The sequence below is a fragment of the Neofelis nebulosa genome, chromosome 9 (genome assembly GCF_028018385.1).
Source record: "Neofelis nebulosa isolate mNeoNeb1 chromosome 9, mNeoNeb1.pri, whole genome shotgun sequence".
Taxonomy (NCBI): Eukaryota; Metazoa; Chordata; class Mammalia; order Carnivora; family Felidae; genus Neofelis; species Neofelis nebulosa.
In genome coordinates this window covers 72876803-72898745 of record NC_080790.1, presented here as the reverse complement: position 1 = coordinate 72898745, position 21943 = coordinate 72876803, and the positions used below count along the sequence as shown (strand labels likewise).

General features: G+C 40.8%; 1 protein-coding gene across 6 annotated transcripts in view; it reads right to left on the bottom strand.

Moving 5' to 3' along the window:
* Positions 1 to 21943, bottom strand: part of LHCGR (luteinizing hormone/choriogonadotropin receptor) — a 120756-nt gene that overhangs the window by 59366 nt on the left and 39447 nt on the right. For 2 of the 6 annotated variants that reach the window (XM_058684163.1, XM_058684162.1), the window contains exons 8-10: positions 19902 to 19976; positions 15918 to 16103; positions 12559 to 12639 (exon numbers count right to left, since the gene is read on the bottom strand). In XM_058684163.1, the coding sequence (XP_058540146.1) occupies positions 12559 to 12639; positions 15918 to 16103; positions 19902 to 19976 (342 nt within the window). The other 4 variants (XM_058684165.1, XM_058684160.1, XM_058684164.1 and 1 more) reach the window with 4 other exon arrangements.

Genomic DNA, 21943 nt, shown 5'->3' with positions numbered 1-21943 from the left:
TATGTTTGCATGGATATAGAACACATAATACAAATTAAAGTTTCAGAAAATTATGCTTATCTTTAGCATGTAATGGCCTATATCTTCTGTTTGATTCTGTTCTATTGCATTAAAAATTGATGGTCTTGACCCACTAAATTGATTTCACTGCATACTGATGAGTCATGACTCATAGTTAAAAAAAATATTACAGGGTGCCTGGGTAGCTCAGTTGGTTAAGCATCTGACTTAGGCTCATGTCATGCTTTCGTGGTTTGTGAGTTCAAGCCCTGCATCGGACTCTCTACTGTCAGTGCAGAACCTGCTTCTGATCCTCTGTCTGCCTTTCTCTCTACCCCTCCCTGACCTCACACATGTTCTCTCTCTCTCTTAAAAAAACAAACAAAAAATGGGGCACCTGTGTGGCTCAGTGGGTTAAGCATCCGACTTCGGTTCAGGTCACAATCTCACGGTTTGAGTTCGAGCCCTGCATCAGGCTCTGTGTGTACAGCTCAGAGCCTGGAGTCTGCTTCGGATTCTGTGTCTCCTTCTCTCTCTGCCCTTCCCCCACTTGTGCTCTGTCTCTATCAAAAATAAATAAATCTAAAAAAATAAATAAACAAAAAAAACCCCTGTTAAATATTGTCAATTCATATGCTAAATAGAGCAAGACAAATCCTATTTAGTACATTTTAAAGAAAAAATTATTCTATAAATCCTACAGGTGGTATTTATCTGAGGTTTGGCTTTGATATGGTAATTAGTACTTTTACTCATTATGTCTAGGCTTGAGCATTTCTTGTTGTTTTTATAACGAAATTCCATAAGGTAGGTTCTAAGTTCTTGTAAATACAGTACCTTGGCAAATGTCATCCTATACTCTTTTATAAGTGGAGAAAGTATCTCTATTATAGAGGTTACAGTTTTCTGTGTTAAATGAAATTTGTGAAAGTATCATGTGTCCTAATTCCGATTTCAAACTTTTTCTCATGCTCACATCCTACAGTGCTTTCTTACATACTTTCCACCTTTCCCTGCAGGCTAAGAAGATCTTGCTGAATTTGTACAGTTAGTCTCTTAGGGACTGACCAACTGACCTTGCCTGGAATACATTCTTTACCTATTTTACTCAAGGTGCTATAATTTGTGCACATAATCATCTGCACAGCTCACACTCCACGGGGCAAAGAGGTTACAGTTCTGGCCGAAGCACTCAGTTTCAGTAATTTTAGTTGTGTAGGAAAATATATAACTTTAGAATGAATAGCAACATTTAATTGGAGTAGTGAGCTGGGGAATTTAGTGGGGATTTTCTTTTGACTCCTGTTATTAGGTCAACATTATGCTGTTTTCATGTAAATATACTCTAATATGCCATGTGGGAATTTTGTGATTTATAACTAGAAAGCTAAATTATAAATAGGAAGGCTATGGTAATAACTCTTAGGAAGAAACTCAATATTAATAAAATATTGGACATTTTGAAGAAGAGATTATTTCCAGTTAGGAACACATTTATTGAAATCTTTATAACATAAAGATTCTTAATTTACATGTGGACTTAATACATTTTTAAAAACTATTTTTAAAAATATTTATTTTTGAGAGAGAGAGACAGAGTGTGAGTGGGGGAGGGGCAGAGAGAGAGGGAGACACAGAATCCAAAGCAGGCTCCGGGCTCTGAGCTGTCCACACAGAGCCCAATGCGGGGCTCAAACTCACGAACCATGAGATCATGTCCTGAGCCGAAGTCAGTTGCCCAACTGACTGAGCCACCTAGGTGCCCCTGGACTTAATACATTTCTAAGGAAACTAAAACCAAGGCCTTTATAGCAAATGTTAGGAATGGAGGACAAAGTAACTTTTAAAAATATGCTGTAAATTTAGATGAGTTATTCTTGATTAAATAATGCTTCTTAGTCATTTGGCAATCTGCCAATGATAATCTCTAGCATGGTATAAAACCCCCCCACAAGATAGAAAAAAATTTCTGGAGCGTTTGATATTTTTATAATTTATGTATGAAGGATTACACAGATTAAGAATACAAATGCTTTCTATAAGACCATCTCATAAGGGAAATGCTTCTTCATAAGGATTTGTTTTATTTTTTAGTTGTAAAAGTGAATCAGCTGAAAAAAATGATTAATCACCTAATATTTGTAAGATTCTAGGATAGATATAGTGGGAGAAACAAGTGAAAGAGATGAGTGTATCACTAAAGCAATTTATAAGATAGGTGAAATAAGAGATAGATGTGTAAAGGTAGTAACACCCAGCTGTGTAGAATAAAAAATGAGTGAGAGGGACGACAAGCGCAAAAGTCCAAAGAGAGACATCACTTTGGGTCACTTATTTATTGTCTATGCCCTGCTTTATTTCAGGTAAAGGAGGTGTCTTAAATTCCATGGATTAGGGAGAGGGTAAATTAAGAAGAGCTTGGTAGCAAAGATAAACCTGTGGCTGGGTCTTAAAGGGTGCCCAAGGAGGGCAGGTAAGGAAGAGGGTATTCCAGATGGTCCTAGTGGTATGGGTGCCAGAATGCAGAAGCATGGGGCACAGCTAAGGAAAGGCAAGTAGGACAATGTGTTGCCTGCAGAAGAAGAGCAGCAGATCAAGTGAGCAGGTTTTTGAGAATGAGTTCTGGAGCTCTTTGAATGTTAGGATAGGAGCTAAAACTTAAATTTATACATACTGATGAGCTGCTCAGGACTTTGGCATGTAAGTAGGATTTTTGGAAGATTAATCAGTGGTGGATATGAGAGTATGGACATGGCAAAGATAGGATATGAACAAAAATGAAGGAGATTTGGTAGCACTTCTGAGGTAAGGGGGAATGGCCTGAAGTGTCTGTGTGACAGCAAGAATGCAAAATAAAGAATTGATGTGGAAGACATTTGAAAGGAACAGCTGGCGGGTCTTAGTGAGTGAAAAGATAAGAGGATGAGGGAGATAGTAAACTGTAGGTCTATGTTGTAACTTAAATTATAATGTAGAGAATAAAAATATTTGTGGAAAAGGCCATAAAAGTTATTTTCAGAGTTTGTGTCCAAGTACCTTGGCTCAAAGAGTATTTAAGAAGACATAATTTAAGTAGTTTCTCCGCAAGGATATATTTTATTTTTTTATTTTACCTTCTTCTTTTTTGCTTACTTAGTTCTTTTGGTTCTGGGATTTATGAATTAATCAAAAAGTTTATTGTGTATGTATGTAGCACACAACTAATTAGTATTCTCTCATATCACTGAGACAGATTCTAGAACACTAGCTTACCAGAGAGGATTGCATCTGTAAATGTAAAGAGTAAAGAGAAGTAACTAATTATACAGTAGAAAAGTCAGAAATGTGAAAAACATACAGAGAAGAGATACTTTGTAAATTTTATGAAATCTTTTATCTATTTGGATCACTTTGCACAATGACATAAAGGTTGAAGGTAGATTAAATACATAGTCTAGTTATGACTATATATTTATATAATAAAATGTCAAAGGAGAGCTAAAAACTGGAAATAACCCAGATATCCATCAGTGGAAGAGTGGAAAAGAGTGTTATATTCATATAACTTGGCAATGAAATGGAATGGACTATTCAACAATGAAAAGAAAACTACTAATTCAAACAACAGGCTGGATGAGTAGCAGAAACATTGTGTTGAGTCAGAGAAGTCTTACACAGGAGTATATGCTGTATGATTCCATTTATATGAAGTTCTAGAACAGGCAAAACTAATCTATGGGGAAAAAATCAGAACCATTGTTACCATTGGGGTGGTGGTGGGAGTGAGGGATTGACAAAGAAGGGGCATGAGGAAACTTTCTGAAGGTGATAGTGTTCTATGTCTTCATAGAGGTTTGAGATCACATGGATGTATGCTCTTGTCAAAACTAAGTGGTATGCTTGGTATTTGTCCATTTTACTATGTGTAAGTCTCACCTAAAATGTAAATAAATATTGAGCCTTGGTTAGTGATAACCATGCTGAAGTATATAGATAGGCTGATGAGTACTGATGTGTGCAACTTATTTTATTTTTTAATTTCTAATTTTTTTGCTTTCAAAATTTTAATTGTAATAAAATTTATTTTTTAGAGTAGTTTTAGGTTCACAGCAAGATTGGGTGGAAGGTACATAGATTTCCCATATACCCACTCCCCCTGCCACACAACACATGGCCTCCCCTGTTACCAATATCCTCTACAAGGGTGTCACATACCCTACAATTGGTGAACCTCTTTTGACTCATCGGAGTCCATAATTTACATAAGAGTTCACTCCTGGCATTCATTCTATGGATTTGGATAAATGTATAATGACCTGTATCCACCATTATAGTATCACACAAAGTTTTTAAACATTTTTAAAAAATTTTTAATTGAAGTAAAGTTGACCCTATAACATTATATTAGTTTCAGGTGTAAATCATAGTGATTTCACAGTTATATAAATTACAAAATGCTTACCAGGTAAGTGTAGTTACCATCTATCATCATACAAAGTTATTACAATATTATTGACTCTATCCTCTATGCTGTACTTTTCTATGCCTGTGACCTATTTATTTTATAACTGGAAATATGTACCATTTTATCCTCTTTACCTATTTTGCTTATTTTGCCACCCTTCTCCCCTCTGGCAACAACCAATTTGTTCTTTGTATTTATGAGGAAGTTTCTTCAGTTTGTTTTGATTTTTAGAGTCCACACGTAAGTGAAGTCATATAGTATTTCTTTTCTCTGTCTGACTTATTTCACTTAGCATAGTACCTTTTTGGTCCATGTCTAGGTCCATCCATTCATGGATGGCAAAACTTCATTCTTTTTTATGGTTGAGTAGTATTTCACTGTGTGTGTGTATTTTCCAAATCTTTTTTGTCCATTCATCTGTCTGTGGATGCTTGGGTTGGTTCTATAGCTTGGTTATTGTAAATAATGCTTCAATAAACAAAGGGGTCATATATCTTTTCAAATTAGTGTTTTTTTTTTTTGATAAATACCTAGAAGTTGAATTATTGGGTTGGATGGGATTTCTATTTGAATTTTTTGAGGAGCCCCATACCATTTTACACAGTGGTTGCACCAATTTACCTTCCTACCAACAGTGGACAAGGTTTCCCTTTTCTCCACATCCTCGCCAACACTTGTTATGTCTTGTCTTTTTGAATGTAGCCATTCTCACATGTGTAAGGTGGTATCCCACTGTGGTTTTAATTTGCATTTCCCTTATGATTCGTGATGTTGAACATTTATTCATGTGTCTGTTGGCCATCTGTTTTGTCTTCTTTGGAAAAATGTGTATTCAGGTTCTCTGCCCATTTTAAAATCAGATTATTTGATTTTTTTGATGTTGACTTCTTTATATATATATATATTTGGATATTGATGCCTTATCAGATATATCATTTTCATATATTTTTACTTTTGCTTTCCTTGCCTGAGGATACTATCTGGAAAAGTATTGCTAAGGGCGATGTCAAAGAAATTACAGCCTATAGTTTCTTCTAGAAATTCTATGGGAGAAATTACATTTTAATTTTAATTTAGCTGCATATGGCTAGTGGCTACCAGATTGGACAGTGCATCTCTGCAGTGTGTTTTTCAAACTATCTGAGGAAAAGAACTAGTTATTTTAAATTTCAAATCTGTAATGGACTAATAAATTGCAGTAAAAATTACTACAAAGGTGAAATGAGAAAGAAGCAAAGATATGTAAAATACCACCTCATTCAAAAGCACTAGATTCAACAGACATTAAATTACTCTGTCAAAATTGCTAGAAATGTTTCTACACACTTTCAGTTTTTGTATTTTGTGTCATCATGTACCAATGACAAGTAGTTTTTAGATTGGCAATGGTCATGGACAACACTTTGAGCTAGGTAGATATCTTGTTTTTGCTCAATGCGCTTGAGAATAAATAGTTTCCTAACACCAACTCTTTATGTTAAAATTACTGGTACAGATTATTTTTTACATGTTTAAGCACTACTCAATAATGTGGTTACTGATAAAACAGTTAACATTCTTTATAGCAAGTCTTGTCTGGGATAGCTGTATATTGACAGTGCAATGTAGACAACTTCAGGGTGGACTGAGAAGGCTTATTTGATCCAGTGAAGCCATTTTTGCAGTTAGAGGTATAAGCCAAAAAATCCTTCCTTCTATAAAGTTCAGCCCGATGTTTACAGCAGCCAAATTTGCTCAGCAACAGAAAGAAATCCCTTTGGAATGCCTTTGTGAAAATCGCATACAGAAATGGATTGGCACAAGAATTGACAGGATAAAAAAGAACCAGTAAAACTTTAGAATTGGTTACTGTGATAAGGGGCACTTTGAAGGCAGCTGAGATGGCAAAAAAAGAGATAGGTGCCATGCAGGTGAAATCCGTGAAGATGAGGACCGCCATTTTCTTAGCAATTTTTTTATCTTTGTTGGTAGCCATCAGCTCTGGATTTTGAACTGCAAAATAAATTTTAATGTAGCAAGCACAAATGATGATGAAGGCCACCACATTGAGTATCAGGATGGTTAATATGTAGACTTGTGAGAGAGTGGTTTCCACATCCATGGGGAGGCAAATGCTGACCTTCATATAATTGCTGACACCCACAAGGGGCAACATGGCAACTAGAGTAGAAAAGAGCCATCCTGCAAGCATAATTGGAATGGCATGTCTTAAGCGCAGCTTTTGGTCCAGCTGAATAGCATAGGTTATAGTGTGCCATCTTTCTAGTGTGATAACTGTGAGTGTGTAGACAGAAAGCTCACTTGAAAATACAGTGAAAAAGCCAGCTGCACTACACCCATTCCCTGTCTGCCAATCTATGGCATGGTTATAATATTGTCCTTTGGTTTGGGAATCAACTGAGGCAATGAGCAGCAGATAGAGCCCCATGCAAAAGTCTGCAAAGGAGAGATTGCACATGAGAAAACGGGGCACTGTCAGTTTATAACGACTAGTCAGGAGAACAAAGAGGACAGTCACATTTCCCATGATGGCTAGGATATTAATAAGCCAAATCAGGACCCTAAGGAAGTCATAGCCCATAATATCTTCACAGGGATTAAAAGCATCTGGTTCAGGAGCACATCGGAGTGTCTTGGGTGAGCAGAAACCATAGTCATAATCCCAGGCACTCAGTTCACTCTCAGCAAAGATGGCAGAATAACTGTAAGAAGAATATTTTGTCTCAATGTAAACTTGAGATTTTCTATGATTCTTTGTATTTAAAAAATTGAATCATCCTTTTTGTTTTTTTTTTTAAGCCTATGAAACAAAAGGGAACAAAGCCACGACAGCCTCAGTCTTAGGTTTGTTAAATTATTAACAAATAATGTTTATTTGTTAAATTATTAACAAATTATTATTTGTTAAATTATTGTTAAACAATTTGTTAAATTATCTTAGAATTCTGAATGGAAATAGGAATTTCTTTAGGGAATGAAAAGCAATATCTATCTATCTATCTATCTATCTATCTATCTATCTATCTATCTCCTGTTGATGCACAGACTTATGAAGCTGTTTACAACGGATGAGTTTTCTTTGGAAAACAAATTTAGAGACACAGTATATGCTTGCTATGTCTACAAGAACCCTTTCTTGGCATTTTCCTAGGTATTTATCTCATTTAGTTGCCAAACTGCTGTCAAGCCATGTGTCTTTGGTAGAACACTAATGGGACTGAAGGGCTCACACTGCCGAAGATTATCAGCTGTGAGTAGACTAGCTTGAACATTGGTCCCTGGCTAATCAAATAGCCCAGGTAAGAAGTGGAAACCAAGGATGGACAATCAGAAACCCAGGAGCTGAAGCCAAATACAGATATGGACAATAGGGAGAAATGGTGAAAATAGATACTCCTTAGGGGTATGAGTCAAATTCAGAGAGTAGTTTGAAGAGGGGTTCCAACTCTAGTGAAGGAACAGTCCCAACTCTGCTAACCTCTTCCTCCCAAACCCACTGCTAATAATTATGTTAAGATTTTCATCCTCTCTTGTAGGACAATTACATTAGTTTCCCCCCAGCATCTTTCCTCTAATTTTAGCCCTCTCTTGCTCCATCTGTACCTTCCTCCTATGATGGCTTTTCTTTACTTTTTTTTTAATGTTTATTTTTGAGGGAGAGAGTGCAAGTGGAGGGGAGGTAGAGAGAGAGGGAGACACAGAATCCAAAGCAGGCTCCAGGCTCTGAACTGTCAGCACAGAGCCGGATGCAGGGCTCGAACTCACAGACCATAGGATCATGACCTGAACTGAAGTCGGATGCTTAACTTGACTGAACCACCCAGGCGCCCCATAGAATGACCCTTCTTAAGTACAGATCTATTAATTCAAACTTTTGCTAGGTTCTTGTTGTCTGTGGGATAAAATCCAGACTCCTTGTGATAACCTCGAATGATTTGGGTTATGCCTCGTCCTCCAGTCTCATTTACAAGAAGCAATAGTGCTGCACAATTTGAAACCTGGGCTCTGGAGCAAGACTGACTTTACAGGCTGTGTAAACCTGGGTGGGAGGTTTACTTACCATCTCTGTGCCACAAGGTCTTCATCTGCCAAATAGAGATACTAATCATACTTCCCTCAGGAAGGTTGTGCTAAGGGTTAACTATATTACTACCTACAGAATGTTTAGAATAATACTTGGCACATATTAAGTGCTCACTAAAAGTTAGGGATTCTTATAATTATCTATTGCAGATTGCTTGTGCAATCTTCCCTTTGGTTACATGAAATGACTGTGGCTCTCAGAATCTACTCTTTCATCTTTCTGTCTTTGTATGTGCTATTTCTTCTTCTTGCCTTCTCCTCATCTCTGGTGAATTCCTTCTTATTCTTAAAGGTAAGCCCCTCTGTGAAGCCTTTCTTGATTTCACACCTCTAAGGAGTTTATCACCCCTTCTCTCTGCCATGGCTGCACTTAAGTTCTATTGTAATTATTAAACCGTACTGCCGTTGTGTGATGATGGGTGGCTTCTTTAGTAGTCTGTGAAGCTATTCTTTGATAGCTTTGGAGGCAGGGTACTAGGTCTTATTTATTTCTGAACTCTCAGTGCCTCACACAGTTTTGGCTCAGACTATCCAATAAATGCTTGTGGAGTGAATAAACCAGGGTGATCCTGGCCCTGAGAGGAATTGAAAAGATACAGGGACAATGAGTGTGTACAGTATGATGCATGTAGGCTCAACACATTTTCTCTTTGCTCACAGTCTGCTAATATAATCTTGCTAGCTAGAGAAATGGGCATAATTTTTCTGTCAGGGCCATTACAAATAGTATTTTACCTTAGGGTCTCTCATACATTAAAAGAGTATTTTTCTCTACTCTCAAAACTTAGCTACTCCTGTTCTGAACAGGAAAGTGTGAACCTAGTTCAGTGAGTGGATGAAATGACATATTTGAGCAGTACAATTACTGAAGGGAAATAACATAGATTAAAAAAAGAATAAAAAGAAATCCATGATCTGGGACTCCAAGATGATGCTAGAAATTCTTAGAAACCACTTTGGAACTAGCGAAGGATTGTTGCTATGTACAGAACATTGCACAGGAAACTCACCTGCTTTATTACTAAATATGGGTACATTTGTCCTCATCTCATGCCCATTAAAAGAATATCTGTTTTTTTAATATTTAAAACGATGTGGTGGTTATAAAGAATGATGTAAGGAAATAGGTTATTTCTTAGCATTAGAACAGTTCTTTTTAAGAAAATTTTAATTATTTTTGAGAGACACAGAGCACAAGCGAAGAGGGGAAGACTGAGAGGGAGACACAGAATCCGAAGCAGACTCCAGGCTCTAGGCTCCAAACTGTCAGCACAGAGTCCAATGCGGGGCTCGAACCCAGGAACCGTGAGATCATGACCTAAGCCAAAGTCGGACACTTAACTGACTAAGCCATCCAGGCACCCCAGTATTAGAATTGTTCTTAAAGACATCTCACCGAACCCCTCATTTTATTGGTAAGGAAGCTAAGATTAAAGAAGGCAAGTGATTAGCTCAAGGTCCCTCAGCACTAGGTAGGCTCTAGTGTCATCAGTAGGTCTTCATGTCCGTAGTGTATGGCCTTTCCTATACGTCACTGTCTCTCTGTCAGTGCTTTTCAAAGTGTGGTCCTTGGACCACTTCCATCAGAATCACCAGGCTGTTTGTTAAAGTGCAGATTCCTTGGGGCGCCTGGGTGGCTCAGTCGGTTAAGCGTCCGACTTCAGCTCAGGTCACGATCTCGCGGTCCGCGAGTTCGAGCCCCGCGTCGGGCTCTGGGCTGATGGCTCAGAGCCTGGAGCTTGCTTCCGATTCTGTGTCTCCCTCTCTCTCTGCCCCTCCCCCGTTCATGCTGTGTCTCTCTCTGTCTCAAAAATAAATAAACATTAAAAAAAAAAAAGTGCAGATTCCTGGCTTTTCTACAAACCCTGGATCAAATTCTCTAGGGACAGAGCCCAGGAACTTGTGTTTTAAGCAAGTTCCCTGGAGGATTCCTCCAAAATAATAGCCTTTATTAAATCAGGTGAAAACTTTCCAACTATTTCTGCCTTATTTCCTTTGCTGCTTTCCCCTTATCAAAACTACTTTAGCTGCTACCAGTAAAATTACTTCAGAAGCACTAATTCAAAGCTTTGAAAAATTCTGCCATGATTTCTGAATAAATTTCTATCAGTAAGAGGTCAAACGTGTTCCTTCTCTCACTCCTCTGGTCCTTTGTCCTTTCTTTTTTTCTTTTTCTTTTCTTTCTTTCTTTCTTTTTTTTTTTTTTTTTTTTTTTTGCCCTACTGAGCATATGTCTAGCAATTTTTCTCCTTGGTGATTTGCCTTCAGACCAAATACCTACCTGCTACTTAGGTTTGTGTCCTGGGACAGCTCCTGAGGGGAGCCTTATGCTTATTGACAAAACCCGGCAGGGAGCTGTCTTCAGTACTGAAGGGTCTGAATGGACTCGAATAGGCCTACAACACTGAGTCAGAGGAAGGAGGGGCCACTCCAGTTCCAGTGAACAAAGACAGGAGGAAAGACGGGGACTGTAGGAGAACAAAGGGACCAGCCATAAATAACAGCAAGGACACTGATACCTTGGGGAGAGTAGGTAGGGCTTAGTGACTGGCTCTAGAATTTCTCACCTCCAGGGGCTTAGGAATAGCATTGTGGTGGGAAAGGGGACAAGGGGATTTCACAGGGAGCACACTCTTTTTACCTAGAGTTTATGTACTAATTTCACATAGTTTTGGGGATGCTGGACATTAGGGGATTTGTTTTACAGCAGTGTTAGCATAGGAAACTCGAGACTGTAGACTTCTTTGGGAAGGCTTGGGGTGGGGCTGATGAGGATGATTGAGAGTGGGCTAACGTCTCTTGTCCCCAAAACTACCCCTTGAGGCTACCAATGACTCCAGCCAGAAGTGTTTCCTGTTGATGAGGAAAAAGCCACAGGTTGCAAAAGAGTTAATGGAAGGTGACCGACAGACCATCCAGACAAGAGCAGGGAGGGTGAGGAAAAAGAACACTGGAGGACAGTTGATGTTGGACCTAAATGAAAGAAAAAAGGATACAGAGTATGGTATTTCTAATGTACCCCAGATGCTGTTGCATTTTGTAACAACTCTCTTCACTTTTATGGCTCTGAAAGCCAAATGATATTTCTGCTGTCCCTTGCAGATGAGGAAAATGTCTCAAAAAAGGTTATTATTGTCCAGGGATACCCAGTGTTACAGGAACATTACTGCCAAGGATTCACATCCAACTTTGAGAAGCCCCAAAGCCCAAGGTCCTTCCAACATACCACCCTGCGGCCTCTACATAACTTGCAGATTGATAGGGAAAAAAAAACAAGAGAAAAGAAAAAAGATGTAGAAGAGGGAATGGATAATGGCAAGGTGTTTTAGAAGGGTATCAGGTTTTGTAGCCTGAAGGACACATGGGGGGAATAATAAAACTTCTAAATCACAGTAAATATGGCCTAGGGACGCTGGGAGTATCCTTTGAGGCATGATCTTTTACATTTGAAGGTAGGTGAAATGCCAAGGCAGCCAGGAAAAATGTTAAAAAAGTCAGTCAGTAGAATAGAAACGGATCTCCCATCCAGTGTATGTTAGTGATAGCATTGAGGTTGAATAATTTTAAGCTCCAGAGCATAGTAGTCAAGGTGGCCTGAATCTCTTTGAAAGGAAGTGACTGCTTCTAGAAGCCGTGTTTGATCAGTTAATCTTTGTGGAATGCTGACCACTGACTAGTGAAAATTCCTAAAAATGAAGTCATTTTTTTTTTAAATGAAGTCACTTTAACAAGCCCTAAGTGACCTCAAAATACCTGCAAATAAAAATTTTAATTTCTTTGGAGAATTTAATTATAGAATGAATGTGTAGATACATTTTTTTAAAGAGTTTTTTTTTTAAACAGTTAAATGTCTGTTCAACTGGATGCCACTTGTAAGAAAAAAATTCCCATTTTAAATCTATTAAAAAGTGCTTTGCAAACATCCCTCCAATGAAGACTTTTATCAAAAGAAAAGCATTGGCACTGATAATAATAAGGTGCACACAGAACGAGACATGGTTTCCTGAGTTTCTTTGCATGCAAATACTTACAGTGTTTCATTATTTGGTCTCCTTGCTGTGCTTTCACATTGTTTGGAAAAGTTTTCAAAAATGGAAAATGAAAAATTCTGCCTGAAAGAAAAGAGGTTTAAAAAAAAAGCAGTTGAGCCTTTGGTCTTTAAACTAAACATGATCATGTCTATTTATGCTTTGTTCATCCAAATTCTTTGCCCATTACGCCAGTCGTGTTCTGCACCATTGTCCTGACTGAAACATTTTCCCGGGAAAGAGGGAAGGCTTTGGCATTGTCATTAGAGGGCTTCCAGCTTAGATAAAATGCTTCTGCATGCTAAGTGTTTTGTGTGGGCTCCAGAGATGAAAAAACTTAAATTGGTCATATTGAATCACAGATTTTTCGATGCTTATTAAAAACTACCCTTATGGTATATGAGGGTTTGCTCCTCCCCACTCTCCTTACCACATTGCTCGTGATGAACAAATAGCCATTCACAATTCATGGCTTTGAATTGTAACTGGGAAATATTTTCTGTGAGGATTTGAAGATACTGGACCTGACATGATGATGTGAATTTTCTGCTTTGTTTCCTTATGTGCAGAAATATATGTGGGTGTTCTCTACTCCTCCATCATTGCAAGAAGCTTAGCCTAATGGAAAGGGAAGAAGTATCAATAAATTAAAAGGGGCCTATACTTACTATATTCCTAAGGTGAAACCAAAGGGAGGCACAAAGGAAAACTGGATGAAGAAATAGAGGGAAGGAGAGAAGGTGGTGAGAAACCCAACCTTTCCTAAGGAGGAAGGAGAAATGAGGCAGTCGAAATTAGAAATTTCTATGTTATTCTTCTCCAGCATTAACAAGATAATTCCTTATACAAACAACTTTGTATGCAAAGCAGGAAGGTGGATAATATAGCAGAACTATTTGACCTACTGGACTCACTTTCAAAAATTAATCAGCTTGTTATTTTGAGTCAGCCTTATAAATCCTCAAATTTGGACAAAGTGTGTGTGTGTGTGTGTGTGTGTGTGTGTGTGTGTGTGTGTGTGTGTGTTTTGTGTTTTGACGCTGGCTCTGTATCTGATACCTAGAGATACTGTGTGTGAAACAATCTATAGTTAACAGGAAATGTGGTTGTTCTTAGCCTTCAGTTCATAGCACTGAGTTCCATCTACTCTTTTTAAAAATTTTAATCATAGATACCAAGGAGGTCTTTGGGACCATCTGCCCAGGCAGCTGTGTGTGTTATCCAGGCTCAGCAGCTGCAGGGCAGGGGGGTGACTTAGAGTTTACATAAACATTCCACTGGCCCAGCTTCAGGCTGTCCCATCTCCCTAGCATCCAAGGTTTCGAGCTTTAGGGATATAGAGGGAGTCACTTAAAGCTTGTAATCCCAATCAAGACAACCTCTGTGTGACTGTATTCCTATCTCACTTTGATACTGGCCTACAACTGCATAATCCTCTCCCCACCTTTTTTACCCAGAGGTAGTCTCTTTCATGTACTAGAATAAAAAGCCCCTGAACTAGCTTTTTTATATGCCAGTAATTTCAGAAGGGATGTGCCCTCTCTGCCACAAAATTTGAGGTGTCCAGAATCAGCCTTATCATAAACCAGGGTCTGTATTCTCCTAATCGGTCTCTCACCAGCTTTGCTCACCTCCAAGCCATCCTCCAGAGCTGCCGGAGTGTTATTTGACAAAAGCAAATCTGAGTAATTTTGCTTTGAATTCGTCAGTGGTTCCCCATCCTCTGAACAACCTGGCCCAGCACTCAGAGCCCATCACAACCTGTTTCCCTCTGTGTCCTCCATGTACCCATAAGTCATCTTGTTCCAGTTTTTCTGAGGGATTTCCATCCTTTGTCTCTTGCCTTTGTGCTTTCACATGAGCTATCTTGTCTTCTCAGCATGGTTTTACCCACACCTGCCTAGCCACCTCTTAGCCCTTCTCCAAAACTCAGTGGAAGTCATTTCTTCAGGAAGTCTTCTGTAAGTTCTGTTGCTGTTTAGAAACTCTTCCTTTGTGCTCCCAGAGTATTCTGTTATGTTCTGAGCTCTACCATTACATTTGCTATATTGTACTTAAACATCGGCTCTCTTGTGTATTACCACCACACAGCTGTTTGTGATTTTCCTGGGTGGAATGAGCTCTTAGTTATTTTTGTATCTTCAGACTTTTGCACAATGTCTGGAAATAGATAAGTGCTCAATTAATATTTTTTTGAAGCTCAGTTAATGATGCATGGTCCTCCGAGTACTTTGTCTTCTTGGTTACATCAAAAGCTTCAGATCTAGCTTCACATACCTCTGCAAGGCACAAAGTAGATGTACAGTAATATGTTGTTGGTTGATTCATTATAAATAGGTTGATTCCACACAAAAATAGCAGCATCCTAGTGTCACTCTTCCAGTGCCTCATCTAATTAATTGAGAATATCTTCTTAGGCTGTGTAATAACACTTTAGGGCAGATGTTTTCCCAACAGTGAGTTGTGACCCATTGGTGGGTCGTATAAACAATAAAGTGCACAAGACTAGCATTAAAAACACAAACAAACATGAAATAAAGTAGAGTAGAATAGATAAGAAAAATCTGTGTGTATCACACATGTAAAAAAGTTAAGTATTGTTTTATTTGTTACCTATGTGATGTGTACTGGTTTGCAGCGTAAAAAGAGGTATTTCTTATTATGCATCTTAGTTAAAAAAAAAAATTCTGGAAAACAATCTTTAAGAAAAGAATGAAATCCTGCACACCCTGTCATTCCATTCTGGATTGAAATGTATCAGTGGAATCAGTAAGATGCCCCCCACTGGACTCAAATCAGCCAGGAGCTTGTGCCCTTTTTGTTCAGGCACTGAGCTAATCCTTAGAGAGCAAGAATTCTGTTCTGAAATGAAAGATGGTCTTCTTGCTGGGACAGAAATAGCTTTAAAAAAAGCCTCTGTAGAGTTTTGTGTCCATTTTTTTTTATTATTAAGGATTTAGACATTAGGTAAAATTTACTCTCTTGAGCCTACTTCCCTCCTTCTTTAAAAATGATGCTCTCTGATAAGGATTAGAGCTAATTGATCTTTAAGATGTCAGTTTCATACTCCATTTTGCAACTGCAATTATAGCCTAATTTAAGGTTATTATAATTCAGTTATCCTGGAATAGGCTACAAAGGTCTTGTAGCTGCAGGGTGAATTGACTGGAATCAGTTTTCGGGGAGAAACAGGATGGCTCATTTTCTTCTTGTGTCTCTGAAAGTGACCCCATGGCTTTGGAGCTGATCTAGAGCAGGGAGTGAAGGGGCAGGAAGCTGTCGACCAGTTGACTGTTTTGAAATTTGTTTCTGCCACAGGTTGGCAGGCACTACCTTTTTTTTTTTTTTCTTTTTTTACTTACTCTTTTGTTGGCAAGTTTCTAAAAGCACAGCAGTGGCTGGGGTAAGTCAGTGTGGCATCCAGGAGGTTGGTGAATTTTTCCCTTGATGGCAGTTTTTTTAGAGAATAGGATGATGTGGCAATGAGTGTATGGATGGACTCCAGCCCATAGCTAGGCAGGGCTTGCAATTTGGTGGATGAAATATCCCTGAAAAATAGAAAGGAGCAAGCCTTTTTATTTACTGTATAGGATGAAACCTCCTCTCAGCAATAGTACTGTTCTAGGTTCTGAGGAATCTTTTCTCCATCTTGCCTTCCCCCTAATTCTCCATTCAGTTACTCTCATTAAGATAAAAATTCAAAATCTACGCCGTGTTTTTTTCCTCATATGCACCCCATTATTCCTTTCAAGGTTGAGTGTAACTCCTTACACCTGTCATACATTCATTAGCATTTCTCCCCCACCCCCCTTCCTTCCTCCCTCTCTCCACTTAGCAGGCATGAAATAACTACTTGCTTTGTGAGACAGTAGACACATGCAGTGACTTCAGCTTTTGTGCTGTATCCCAGGGGGAAATACTCAGGGCTTCAGATGCCTCCGTCTTTGTTCAAGCCCCACAGGGTAGGTTTTCATGAAGCACAGATTGCTTATACTGTTAGGAGCTGCTTATGGCCTTAGCTGTCATCTGCCTGGGATGCAGACTGCACCTTCTCTAAAGGCAAACTGGATTCACCAGTCCAAAGCAAGCAAGCAAGCACTTGGCCGGGCAAGCAGAACTGTGTGGAAAGCTTAGGTTTTGTAAACAAGGTCCCAAACTTTTTGGCTTTTCTAGACTTGAGATAATGTCTGAGAACAAGTTAAATGTGAAGAGGAAGAAGAGTCCGTGGAAATTTTGAAATCCTGCCCATCTCCTAAGTGGTTGCTGCTGATACCCCCATGAAACTTTTCCAGCAGCACAGTCCCCCTCAGAAAATTGTCCCAATGCTTAGTGCCCAGCACATGGGAGGGGATCAATAGATGACTGATAGATGAACTTGACAACATGGAGCGATGGCTAGTGTGGGCCTTTGGTGGAACAGTTAAGACAGCAGAATTTACCTCAGGGGCTTCAGATTACTGCTGCTTTTGTGTACTCATTGATTTAGGTAACCAGTGTTCTCATCCTGCTTTATAGAGTTATCCTGGATGTGTTAGGGATACAGCACACAACTTGTGTGTGTCTGATGGGTTTTTTTTTTTTGAGGGGGGTATATATTTTAAATTAGGATTGTAGAAAAGGCAAGGTCTTATCATGGAGGAGTAAAATTTCTGATAATATATTTTCAGTCTCAGTAGAAGACCAGTGGGGAAGTATTTTTGGGTTGTGGGTGGAAGGAACGCTCCTAGACACCACTTACATTCTAAGCGTGTAATGAGAACAGCTGCTTAATGAAATAAGACTAGGTCTGGTCCAACTGTTCTGGCCAAGACGGGGCCAGCGTCTCTAGTACTCGCAGTTATTTCTAAGCAGGTGGACCAAGCAGCTCTTCAGGCAAAGACTAGCAGGCAGGGTGTCTAACGACCACACTAACTTCATCATATACTGTGTCTGACCCAGAGGCAACTCTCTTTGGCTATCTAGTGGCTGGGTTGGTAGCCAGCTTGCTCTAAGAGCTCTCCCTACAGGGTGTGCTAGACTGCAAAGTCTTCAACCAACCTGTACAATTATAAGTCTGGTGTACTTTGAACATGAGACATACAGGACCTGTGCGGTAGGGTGGCAGAAGCTGAGACACAGCAGAGAAAACACTTGGCATGAGCCATGAGGTAGTGGAAGCAAAAATATGAGGTTGAGTAGAGAGAGACTGAGGATTGAGAGTGATGGAAGTTAGGAAATTGAGAAGGTCTGGAGTTTTTGTGGCAGGAATTAGGAAGTAAACAGAGTCAAGGGTTGATGGTTGCAGGAATTAAGAAGTAGAGTCAGAATGGATACTGGCAGGAGCTGGGGATTAGGTGAAGTCAGGGGTTGACAGTGCTGTGGGCTAGGAACTGGATGCTGTCTGGGGTTGACAGTAGTGGGGGTTAGGAAGTAGCACAGAGGTTGACAGTGGCAGGGTAGGAAGCAGAGTCAAGAGTTGGTAGCAAATAAGGGTTAAGAAGTATTTAGGAGTTGATAGGGGCAAGAACTAAGAAATAGAGTTGGGATTAATAATGGTGGGAGTTGGAAAGTAGACAAAATCATGAGTTGATACTGGTAGGAGCTCGAGGATTAAGAATTACTGGGTTGGTTCATTCCTTCCCCTGATCAAAACTGTAAAGCCTCATGTCATCTCAGAACACAGGTAAAGTCCTTATAATGGTCACAAGGCCCTTCACGACCCAGCTGTCTGCCACCTCTCTGTCCTTATGTTCTAGAACTCTCCTCTTTGCTTGCTCTGCCACACTGGCCCCCTTTCTTTTCTTCCATGACACAAGGCAAGTTCCTGCCTCTGGGCCTTTGCTTTGCCCTTCCCTCTACCTAGAATGCCCCTCCTGTCAATACCTACATAATTTGCTCCCTCACTTATTTCAGGTGTTTGCTTAAATGACACTTTTCAGGTTAGTCTTCCCTGACCATCCTTTTTAAAATGGTAGCTCCCTCTCCCTAGAACTCCTCCTTCAGCCAACTGAATTTTTCTCCCTCACAACCAGCGCCTACATCTGCATACTACATATTTTATTTACTTATTTGATCCTCGTCTGTCTTCCCCCATTCTGTGAAGGAAGGCAGACATCTTTTTCTTATGCTCTGTTTCTCTCTCTCTGCCTAATCCAGTACCTAGCACACAGTAGGGACTTACAAAATCGTTATGGGATAAATGAATGGATGAATGAGTGAATGAATAAGCAAGCAAATGAACTGGATTACACTGTTCACTCTCCTTCTAGCACTTTCCTAATTTCAAAATCACCCACTTGTTTGCCTATTTATTGCTGTCTCCCCTCGGTGACTCTAATCTCTTTAAAGGCAGGGACCAGAGCTATTATGCTCACCAGTCTCTCCGGCATGCTGCCTGGTAAACAGGATGTGTTCAATCAGTGTTTGTTGAGTGAATGAGTAACAGCATACTAGAGTAGGGAGTAAAGGGCCTGGCACCTCTGTGGAAGAAAGATGAGGTCACCCCAGGTTAGAGCTGCAGAGCCTCTGGAACCCTGTTGTCTTTTTGCTCGAAGCCTGACTACAGCTACAGTTGTTTCCTATGGGATATTCAGGCTTTCCAAGGCTTTGTCAGGAGACTCTTGATTCAGTTTCCTGTTCCTTTACACTTTCTCGCATGTCCTCACTTGAAACTACCAAGAGTTGAGGAAACTTGGTTCTGTTGTTTGCCTCCTCAGGGAGGCTGATGCACAGTAGCTCAGCTCTGTTTGGACAAGTGCCACGGGAAAGTCTGATCTCTGGCCTTGGATGCCCACGAGTGGATGCCAGGTGGGCAGCCTTCCCTGTGCTAGCACATGAGGTGGACCTCCATACCTGGTATTACACACTGAATTGTGTCTCCCCCAAATTCACGTGGAAGTCCTAATGCCCCAGTATTTCTGAATGTGACCTTATTTGGAAATGAAATCTTCACGGAGGTAATCGTGTTAAAATGAGGTCATTTGGGATGGGCCCTGATCCAGGATGACTGGTATCCTTATAATAGGAGGGAAATTCAGAGACAGGCAGGTAGGTACACACAGAGAATGCCTCGTTAAGGCTGGAGTTACGTTGTCACAACCAGAAGGAAGGACCAGCAGCAAGGAGAGAGGCCGGGAATAGATCCTGTCTTCACGGCCCTCAGAAGGAACGAGCCTGCCGACACCCTGATTTCAGACTCTGAGCCTCTAGAAAGGAGACCATCGATTTCTGTTATTTCAGTGCCCCCAGTTAGTGTTATTGGTTAACGGCAGCCCTTTCCCATGCAGAGGCTGACTGTCACAAACCGGGCTGGGGACAGTGTGGCTGGACCACTGGGTGGGGAGGGGAGGCAGCATCACTGTACTCACAAGATGCTAGGCCCCGTGGCCCCCCAGAAGGCTCCATTGTGCATCTTCTCCAGGTGTGTGTTTTCCTTGAGTTCCCTGTGGGGAAGGACAGTGTTCTTAGTGGGATTGGCACTTCGTGGGTTAACAGTCACCACTGCGTGTGCGCACGTTTAGAGCAGCCTGCCTGTGCGGTGCTCAGCCCGTAGAGGGAAAAGGGGGATTGTAGAAGAAGGGGAAAAGACATGCTGGTGCCAGGCTTATTGTAAAACTGCCGACGTGTATGTCTGGGCCCACCTTTCCCCTGCAGATTCCCCCTCGCTCAGTAGAACGCTTTGTCCTGAAGCTTCAAGTTCTCACCCTTTCCTGTTCTGGAGTCGAGAAGGTTTGCTACCTCACAGCTGGGCGGGGATGGAAGTGCTGCTCCAGTGTTCAAGGCTGAAGGGTGGAGGCGCAGCCTGCTCTGTATCAGGTGCTCAGCTGCCCTGACCTTGGAGGCCTCAGAGCTGGTTAATAGCAATATGCTGAAGTTTGCAAATACTTTACTTGAAAAGAAAAAGTAGGGTCCATTCAAAGTTACCCTTTTCAGATATGCATTCTCACTGGGTAGGAGAGGGGAGGAAGGACAGCCTGTGCAGAAAATTGCCCTACACCCAGCATGCCCCAGTCGGGGTTCCGTGTTGGGTACATGATAGTCCTCAGGTGTGGTGTTGAGGACCACTGCTGTTAAGGCTGTGGCACGACCAGACGCTGCTACGCAGTAGCTACCCGAGGCTTCTGTTCCTTGAGCTCCAAGCAGCTCAGGGTGAACTGTTCAGGAATAGCTCAGCTTGGTGCTGCTGAGCAGCCTGCTCTCTGGGCCCTGATGCTGGTGTCTCCAAGCCCAGGCCCCTCTCTGGGTGGACGAGGGAGCTGGGAGAGGGGTCCCTGGGCTCAGGCTTGCCAGCCTTCTTTTGAGCACTTTCTTTCTACAACAGAAGAGTGGTGACTCAGGGCATTCTGGAAAATGCATCCATTGTCGATGTGATGATTTGAAGCATAGCAGGATTCTCCTGCATCACTGTTACAGTGTTACATGGCAAACAAATAGACCAACACTCACTCTCCCCTCCCTTGCGGGAGGCCTAGGCAATCACCTGGTTCGTCTCCTAGCTCTCCATCTTCTTCATTGTCTTTCTGCATGTCTCCACATCACCCCTGCCATTTAAAAACTGCAACCCCCCCTGCATCTCACTCCCTGGGTGGCTGTTTTCCACATGCTTCTACTAAGCGTTCTCCTCAGAAATCCTCAGCCCTTCCATCAGAATGCACCCGTCAGTCTCACACAGTCCTATCCCCTGGGTGTATTTCTACTTTCAAAGAGATGAGGTTGTCAGAGTCAATTGCTGTTTAAGATCTAAATCAAAAGAAAATTTCCTTCCCAAACCTCTATGGCTCTTTTCCCTGATTTGGTTTGTTTTAATTATGTTCTGTTATGGTCATAAATCATTGAAATGGGGCTCTGTGAGCAAATAATCGTCATGTCAGCCAGGTCAAATTAATTGCTCAAATTTCATGACAGAACTTTTCATGTGTTTTATTAAAAGATCTTTCTGTGTACTGATAACTCCGCAGTATGTAACTCGGTTAAAAATAAATCAGATTCGTCTACCACATTTTCCTAGGGGTCACTTTCAGGTTCTCAAGTGACACAGCCTTCCAGGTATGAGAAGCACACACAGGATAACCTCTTGAAGCACAGTGGGAGAACCCCCGAGCCCCACCCAAAATTTTCATAAGTGGGGTGCTCTGAGAATGACAAGGGGTGACTCTCAGAACCCTGGAGGCATCTGAGGGCAACCCTCTGGTGCTGTGTCTCTCCACCCTGTCCTAACTTAGTTAGGTAGAAAATTCAAGAACTTTGTAGGGCTTTGGTGTCATCATTCTGAACAACTTTGGACAGGCCCATTTGTGAGGAAGGTGTAGAAACTGGGTTGAAGGTACACTTTGAAAATTTTGCTTGACAGTTTTGAAACCTACTCCCCCCTTCAATCCTTCAGGGGACCTCCTTGCCCTTAGAAGAGAAT